The sequence below is a fragment of the Helianthus annuus genome, chromosome 6 (assembly GCF_002127325.2).
Source record: "Helianthus annuus cultivar XRQ/B chromosome 6, HanXRQr2.0-SUNRISE, whole genome shotgun sequence".
NCBI lineage: Eukaryota > Viridiplantae > Streptophyta > Magnoliopsida > Asterales > Asteraceae > Helianthus > Helianthus annuus.
Window position 1 is genome coordinate 69,497,674 of NC_035438.2, and position 8,275 is coordinate 69,505,948.

The window sequence follows — 8,275 nt, forward strand, 5'->3', positions numbered from 1 at the left end:
AAATTATATTTATTCAACCCGTGTAATAAAGGAGGTTTTTAAAGATATATTGTTTTATTATTTACTATATAAAATTCATTTATTCAATCCGTGTAATACACGGGGTTATAACCTAGTATTATATATATGCAACCCGTGTAATACACGAGGTTTTAACTTAGTTATCCATTATATATAAATATATATAATTTTATATTTTAGTGGGTTTTTTAGTCGCACATGGATCAGTATTCGTTTTTAGGTTTTTCTACTGGTGACATTTTTAATGTCTTCATCCAACAATTAGTGTGTGCTTTCCTTATCGGTTAGGGTGGAGGGAGCGGTCACCAAATGGTGAGTGTTTAAATAATTTTCTAACCAATAATGTCATGTCATGTCAAGTTGCCACTCCATTTCTCATTTTGCACTCAATCACTAGCAATGGTCAAAGAGGTAAATAATTTATAAAAAAAAAAATTGTGATTGGTTGAAAAGTGTTAGGGCCCACCATTAACCCTCTCTCTCTCCTATTTATATTCTCTTTTCTTTCCTTTCAGTTTCTCACTCGATCAGTATACACCGATTTGAACACTCTCCACTCACCGATTAACCTCTGGCAATGATTCCCCCACGCGGCAAACTCCCCTCTCGAAGCACTATCCGAGACCACTCCCTCCACCATTATTATGTTCGGTTTCTAAAATTATAAGATTTTACATGATTACGCGTATAGTGTTATTTCTTAGAAAACATTATATAACTTTCAATAATTTTCAAACAACAATATATTATTTAAAAAATATAGCAGTCATCGGAGAATATCTCTTGAGCTAATTTCTAGCATGAAAAATCGGGGTAACTTTTTAAATATTACATTTATTAGATAAGAAACAATTAAAGATTATTATTAATTTAAACAATTAAAGATAATAATAATAATAGTTAATCAATATCCCCATGATAGTAGAAGCTTAGCCGTTTGAGATGGTTAGGGTTTAGTTCACCCCTAAAACCTCTCTCCACCTTCATCTTTTCCAAATCAAACACGCATGAATTCCACCTTCCTTTTATATGTAGTAGTAATATCATTAATTAATGCATAGAAGATATATAGAGATTAACATATATTTACCTTAATTACATTTATTTTTATATCATTAAGGTGTACATAAATACACACTGTTCTTAATCTTTCTCATTAATCCTTCTAGGGTTTCCTCAATTTTTTGTTCTTGTGGCCGGTTCTTGTCTGGGTTTTCAACAGTCTCCAGTAAAGTTCTTTGCTTTTTTCACAGGTTAGAATTTTATTTTATTTACAGAATTTTTGTGGGTTTTTTTTTTATTTTTAATTTTTACCCCAATTTATGATATATGTGTATTGTCTTGATTTTTTATTTATTTATATGCTTATGAAGGATCTTTGATGGTTGATCATCCTCCCATTACCAGTTTAAGGTTTTTGTGGGAAAAATATTTTCAGGGTTTTTAGTTTTGTGGGAAAAATATATTTAATCTTGAAAAAATAAATTGATCTTGAATTTGTATTTTTTTGTTTACAAACCTATGAAGATGCTTTGATGATCACCATTTAATTCAGGTTAGGTTAATTTCTTTTAGGTATGTTATTTGATGAGTTTTATTTTTATATAAAAAAGAAATCTTGAATTTTTTTTTATATATTTTTAATTTCTGGTTCATAAGCATGTGTATGGCTTTTAATGTTACTCTGGTTCTTGATGTATGGCTTTTTATGTTACTCTGTTTCTTGATTATTGTTTTGTACTCTTGTTAATGTTACTCTTGTTTCTTGTCTTTTATTATCTGCATGCAGCAATTGTACTGATGCTAACTAGAATTCCCAAAAAAGTAGTAATTTTATCCTAAAAAAGTTTTATGATTTGAGTTGAAAAGGTTTAATATTTGGCAATTTATATCATTTATAACTGTATTGAATTTTGACCAAAATTCATGTAATTATTGACCAGATCCCTTCACAATGTTTCAACATCCTTTTAATGGTGGCAACAATGGTGAAGGTGAACTCTTTCCTCAACAAAGTGGATCAAACTTCCAGTTTGAAGCCACAAATAACAGATCAAGAAACAACTCTGAAGTCAACATGAATCCTACAAAGTCAACATCTTTACGCCCCGCGGGTCAAAGATCCACCTTCTCAAACATCCCTGTGAATAGAGGAACCACCCACATATTCTACAAGACTCGAATGTGCCAGAAGTTTCTCGATGGAATCTGTCGTAACGGTGACGGCTGTACGTTCGCTCACGGCCCAAACGATTTGCGCGAACCGCCTCCGAACTGGCAAGAGCTTGTGAAGGATAATAGAGGAGGAAATGCAGGTGGGAATTGGAATTGGAATGACGATCAGAAAATCATTCACCGAATGAAGATTTGTAAAAAGTTTTATAACGGTGACGAATGCCCGTATGGAGAAAGGTGTAATTTTCTCCATGAAAGTCCTGCTAAGTTCAAGGCTGAAGCAGGCGTGGACGGTGGAAGAACGAGAGAGAGTTCCGTGATCAACATTCGGACTGTCGTTGACCGTGGTCAAAGTCAAACCGAGGCGGGTCAAGACTGTATTACCATTGGTAAGACCGATCAAGACGCTTCACGAGGTTCTGTGAAGACGAGTTTTTGGAAAACTCAAATTTGTGGCAAATGGGAAATGACTGGCCAATGCATATTTGCAGAGAAATGTCACTTTGCTCATGGGCTTGCAGGTATACTTACATTCACTCTGTTATACATACATAATTCAATATGATAATTTAGAGTGAATTTCAAGGATTGTCCTTTATCTTTATACCCATTTTCAGGCGCTGTCCTTTATGTTTAAAATTGACGAGTTTTGTCCTTTATGTTTTCATATCATACACGTTTTGTCCTTTAGGCCTAACCCAGTTAGTTTTTTGAGTTAAATTTGGTCATGTGCTTTGCACATGAGGGCATTTTTGTCAATTCAAAGGTTGCAGAAGCTTTGAGCTGTAAATCTGCCGTTGAATTTACCTTTGAATTGACAAAAATGCCCTCATGTGCAAAGCATATGACCAAACTTAACTGAAAAAACTAACTGAGTTAGGCCTAAAGGACAAAACGTGTATGATATGAAAACATAAAGGACAAAACTCATCAATTTTAAACACAAAGGACAACGCCTGAAAATTGGTATAAAGATAAAGGACAATTCTTGAAAATTGGTATAAAGATAAAGGACAAATAATGAAAAAGTCCCATCTTTATATAAGTAATGGCAAATTCTACAGTACTGCAGGAGTGTTTTTGTTGTATATAAAGGTGGTAACTTGATAGTTCACTTTCTCTATATTTTCGGGTCCACATAAGAGCTTTTTGTGTTATAAAGTTAGAAGCTTTTGGTCTTTCTTGATATAAAGATGTGGGCCTTGAGGGTTTCATCTTAGAAAAGTTCATAAATCCTACTCGAGTGCGTTCATTCGAGCTTAAATTCAATACAAGTATTTTCTGAATATGCATGTGCTAGTATAACATGTAGTTGTACCGCTTGATGCGCCTTTGTAAGTGTTATTAACATGGTCTGCTTGTTTTTTTATCAGAGCTACAGACGGGACGTGTGGAGGGTGACAGGCATCATTATGGTGGTTCGGTTGCAGCCCACATGGTCAGCGGTCCCATCACCGAGCCACTGGCTACTGCTTCAGCGACTGCTGTTCCTGTCGTACGTCGAGGTGTAGGAAAGGGGTTCTTGAAATTAGCAAACAAGAAGCTGAATCGGATATACGGAGACTGGATTGATGATGAAGATGATGATTTGAGTTAACTATGAGCCTGAAAACTAGTGAAACCAAAACAGAGTGATCTGTTTAGATATGGGATTTCATCCACTTTTTGGTAGTTCAAAGTTTGATGGTTAATGGATGAAACTCATTTATGTTTCATATATATTGCCCTTTGCCATTGATTCTTGAATATTTTAGATGATTTAATTTTATGCTTGAATGAGTTTGACTACCAATCTTTGACCATCCAATCAAATTATAAATAAGGTGGGGTAGGGTTTTTTTTTTTTTTTTTTAAGAGTAAATTACGTTTTTGGCCCCTGTGGTTATATCACTTTTACTATATTAGCCCAAAATAAGAATTTTTAACATATCTGCCTCCATGGTCTCTATAACTAACCATTTTGGCCCCCATGATCTCTAAGACTTAGGGGCCAAAATGGTTAGTTATAGAGACCATGGGGTAGATATGTTAAAAATTTTTATTTTGGGCTAACATAGTAAAAGTGATTTAACCACAGCGGCCAAAAATGTAATTTACTCTTTTTTTAATCATGTGCTGAAATGGGAAATAATGATCAAACTTTTACCAAAGAACAGTTAAATTTTTTTTCTTTACAATACCTAATCATCATTACCCTCTTTTCAAAGAATTCATTTTCTCTAAACTAGAATTAACAAATCTGTAGAGATCTTTGGACAGGGAGTTCGGGTAAGTTTAGCACAACGTACTGTGTGGTATTATTAAAATGGCGTATAGAAGGTTTGTTTGTAAACGCTCATTTAACTTTAACTAAACGAACGAACACACACAGACGCTTAACGAACATAAATAAACGAAGGTGAGTGTGCTTGTGTTTGTTTATCTCTGTTCGTCGATATTCTAAATGAACGTAAATAAATGAACGCAAACGAAGAAAACAAACATTATCTTATTCGTTTGTTTGTCCGTTACCCAAAGCTTGGTTTTGAAATTTGATGAACACAAATGGATAAACAAGACATGTGTTCATGTTCGCTCATTTGATTAAATAAACATATTTTTCTAATCACCTTATGGACTTAAAAATTTTTCTTGATAAAAAAGCTATGGGAAGAAATATAGAGTCCTACATCTTCAATTCGTTACATATTACATATCCAAATAATACTGTCTATAAAAATCCGAAATTTGAAGAAAATCCTACTTCTCCAGCATGTCCATAAACCTGAAATCTCCAGTTTATGCTGGTAACCCAATAAGATCCAAAACCCCCAAATTAACAGACCCATGTTCACCCACTTCAGCCTTACAAACCCTAAAGATTCTTCTTTCAGGTCAACCCCCCCATATCCAAGAACCATCTTCCCCTAACTTCAAGGTGCTTCCTTTCAAAAAGGGCAGACCTTTAGCAGGCTCAACTGGTGATTTGGTCAACAAATGGCATCTGGGGTGGTTGACTTTTGCTGATTTTAAGGATCTTTTGGAGGTAAAATTGAGTGATGAGTTGTTGGTGTATTTGGGTTGCAAGATTGAAGAAGAAGATAGTGTTGTCTATTGGGCTTTTGATGTTTCAGAAGATTCTAGTTTGGTGCAGCAGAAGTTGGGGAGTAAACAGCTTTGTTTTGTGGAGTTGAGGACTTTGATGGTGGCTACTGATTGGGCTGATGATACTGCTATGGGTCAACTTGCTATTGCTGGTCATGTAAGATTTTTTTTTTTTTTTTTTTTTTTTTTTTTTTTTTTTTTTTTTTGTGTGTAGGGCTGCAAACGAATCTAATGAAAGTGTTCGTTTGTTAAGAAATATATGCGTTCACGAACTCTTCATGAACATTTACCAGACGAGATTTTATGTTCGTGTTCGTTTGTTAAGGAAACGAACGTGTTCATGTTCGTTTGTTAATTTTAGGCGAACGTTGATGAACACAAACTAATGTTCAAGAACACAAATGCAAACAAACAAACATAAACAAGCATTCATAAACAGAATATATAATGCACCGACACTAGTTAAGTATTTTATTTGTCGCAGTTTTGAAGTATTTAAATAAAATATAAAAACTAAAAACACTAATGAAGTATAACGGACACGTTTCCGGATGTTCACGAACATAAATGAACGAACGTGGCCTCTGTTCATCTTCGTTCATGTTTGTCCAACGAACGAACACAAGCGAACTTCCCGCTGAACGGTTCACGAACTGTTCGCTGAACGTTTGGTTCGTTTATATGAATATATGATTATATATTGCTATACATATAAAGCTTAATGTTACCAATTGTTGATGTAGGCCAGAGCATTATTAGAATGGCATAATGTGTCTCGGTTTTGCGGATCTTGTGGTGAAATGTTGATTCCTGCTGAAGCTGGGAGAAGAAAGCAATGTATAAAAGATTCTTGCAAGAAAAGAATCTACCCTCGAGTTGATCCGGTATGCTGATTGAGCCTTCAACAGGTTGATTATCACTTATAAGCGATGTTTAGATTTAACCGCCAGTTCTTGACCGTTTTATAGGTTGTCATTATGTTAGTCATTGATAAAGAAAATGATCGCGCGCTACTTAGTAAACAGTCAAGATTTGTGCCTCGAATGTGGAGTTGCCTTGCCGGATTTCTAGAGGTATGGTTTGACTTAATTAGTATCGGACTTTCGAGTCAAACTATGACATTCCAACTTCTGTATGTACAAGCTTAGAAACAATTTCCGTGATTCCTAAAAACTACAAGCAATCAGTAATTGAGTGGTCTGTTTGACTATGAAAGCGAAAAGTCAAACTCCATTCATTCTTGCTATTTTCTTAATTATTGATTAACTTTCGCTTCCATAGCCAGGAGAAAGCTTGGAAGAGGCCGTGAGGAGAGAAACGTGGGAGGAAACCGGCATTGAAGTTGGTGAAGTAGTCTATCATAGTTCTCAACCATGGCCTGGTGAGCCCGAAATGCATTTTCGCGTTTGTTAAAAGACATATAATTAATTCAACCGGTGCGGGCCTTTAAGACTTAAGAGTCAGTATAATGCTTAATCGTTCAGAGGCAACTCTGACCAATTCAGATTAGATGTGTTAACCATTCAGACTCTGTATAATGCTTAACCATTCTGAGGCAAATGTCTGAACCATTCAGACATCTGCTCACGAAACAAACAGTCTGAATCATTAAGTGCTGAATAGTTAGAGGTCTAAACTATTAAGAGCTCCATTAAGAGCTAAACAAACAGCCCCTTAACACGTACACTCTACGAAACACAAGCATGAGCTCTAGTCACGACTAGACATGATGTAAACATGTTTTGGACTTCCATTTCAAAACGAGTCGGTAAATATTACTTTTGTTTGTTTGCAGTTGGACCTAGCAGCATGCCATGCCAGTTGATGATCGGGTTTTTTGCATACGCGACATCACTTGACATAAACGTGGACAAGAGTGAACTTGAAGGTAAACTTTGATCTACAATCCCAAATAATCCGTAACAACAAATGTTTATACGAAACACTATAAATTTGGTTATTTTAATGTATGAAGATGCTAAGTGGCACAGTAGAGAAGAAGTGAAGAAAGCGTTGACATATGCCGAATATGAAAGAGCACAAAAAACATCAGCATATAAAGTAGATCAAATGTGTAAAGGGTTTCAGAAAGGTCAAAATCTCGTTTCGGATTCTAATATTAAAAGTGGAGAACTCGCGCCCATGTTTGTTCCTGGTCCTTATGCTATCGCGCATCATCTAATCTCTTCGTGGGCACATCAGGTCAGCGTAAATGGCAGTCAAACACAACATAAAGGTGTTCGTTCACGATTGTAGGGATCCATGTTTGTTGATGATTGTTTGAGCATTCAAAAGATCTTGTTACATCGACTCACAGCCTGTACATTGTATCATGTGTTTCTTGAAAGGCACTCTTATGTAACAATCTTATATGTTGTTGATAAATAAATCACTGACTTTTGGCTTTGTGTCCATTCTTAGATATATGATTCAAAAAGTTCGATTTGATTAAACTGTGTAACGCGAAAACTGACCCGATTAACGCCGTACCAATGTGAAATCCTTTTATCCTGGATGATTGCAATGTTATTTTGGCAATAACCATCATTATGCAATGTTAGGATGGACAATGATAAAAAAAAAGGTTTATAATCGAAAGAAAAAAAATTTTGATTTTGACTTATTTACTTGTATTGCTAAGACATATACACAAAATAAAAGTAAGTGACAAATTGTAACATATTTACTAAATACATAAGTTTTATTTCCATGTCTTTGAATTGAGATATGTTGTGAGTTTGGGATGTGAGAAATTGAGAATGCATGCTGTAAATAAATTTGTAATTTGTCAATATTCTACTGGGATTCCCGTGCGTTTTGCTGCGGGCATTTGGTCATTATCAGTTTGGTTTATTATAATATCAGTACGATACCGGCACTCGGTATAGCAATTATTGCCAATCGACATGTTTTTACATCGATTGAAAACCCATAAAAACGAATACATGTATCGGTACCGGTGTTGTTTGGTCGGTATCGGTCCGTTACGATACCG

General features: G+C 35.2%; 2 protein-coding genes across 2 annotated transcripts; both read left to right on the forward strand.

Moving 5' to 3' along the window:
* The first annotated feature begins 966 nt into the window (after window positions 1–966).
* On the forward strand, window positions 967–3,988 carry LOC110865610 (zinc finger CCCH domain-containing protein 39). Its single transcript, XM_022114929.2, has 3 exons — window positions 967–1,274; window positions 1,965–2,717; window positions 3,570–3,988. Exons 2-3 carry the CDS (start codon window positions 1,976–1,978, stop codon window positions 3,791–3,793), a joined length of 966 nt encoding a protein of 321 aa, XP_021970621.1. The 5' UTR covers window positions 967–1,274; window positions 1,965–1,975; the 3' UTR covers window positions 3,794–3,988.
* An 826-nt stretch (window positions 3,989–4,814) lies between these two features.
* On the forward strand, window positions 4,815–7,704 carry LOC110865612 (nudix hydrolase 19, chloroplastic). The gene is made up of 6 exons (XM_022114930.2): window positions 4,815–5,437; window positions 6,024–6,164; window positions 6,249–6,353; window positions 6,562–6,661; window positions 7,076–7,168; window positions 7,256–7,704. The coding sequence occupies exons 1-6, from the start codon at window positions 4,949–4,951 to the stop codon at window positions 7,534–7,536; spliced, it is 1,209 nt and encodes a 402-aa protein (XP_021970622.1). The 5' UTR covers window positions 4,815–4,948; the 3' UTR covers window positions 7,537–7,704.
* Window positions 7,705–8,275: the final 571 nt, after the last annotated feature.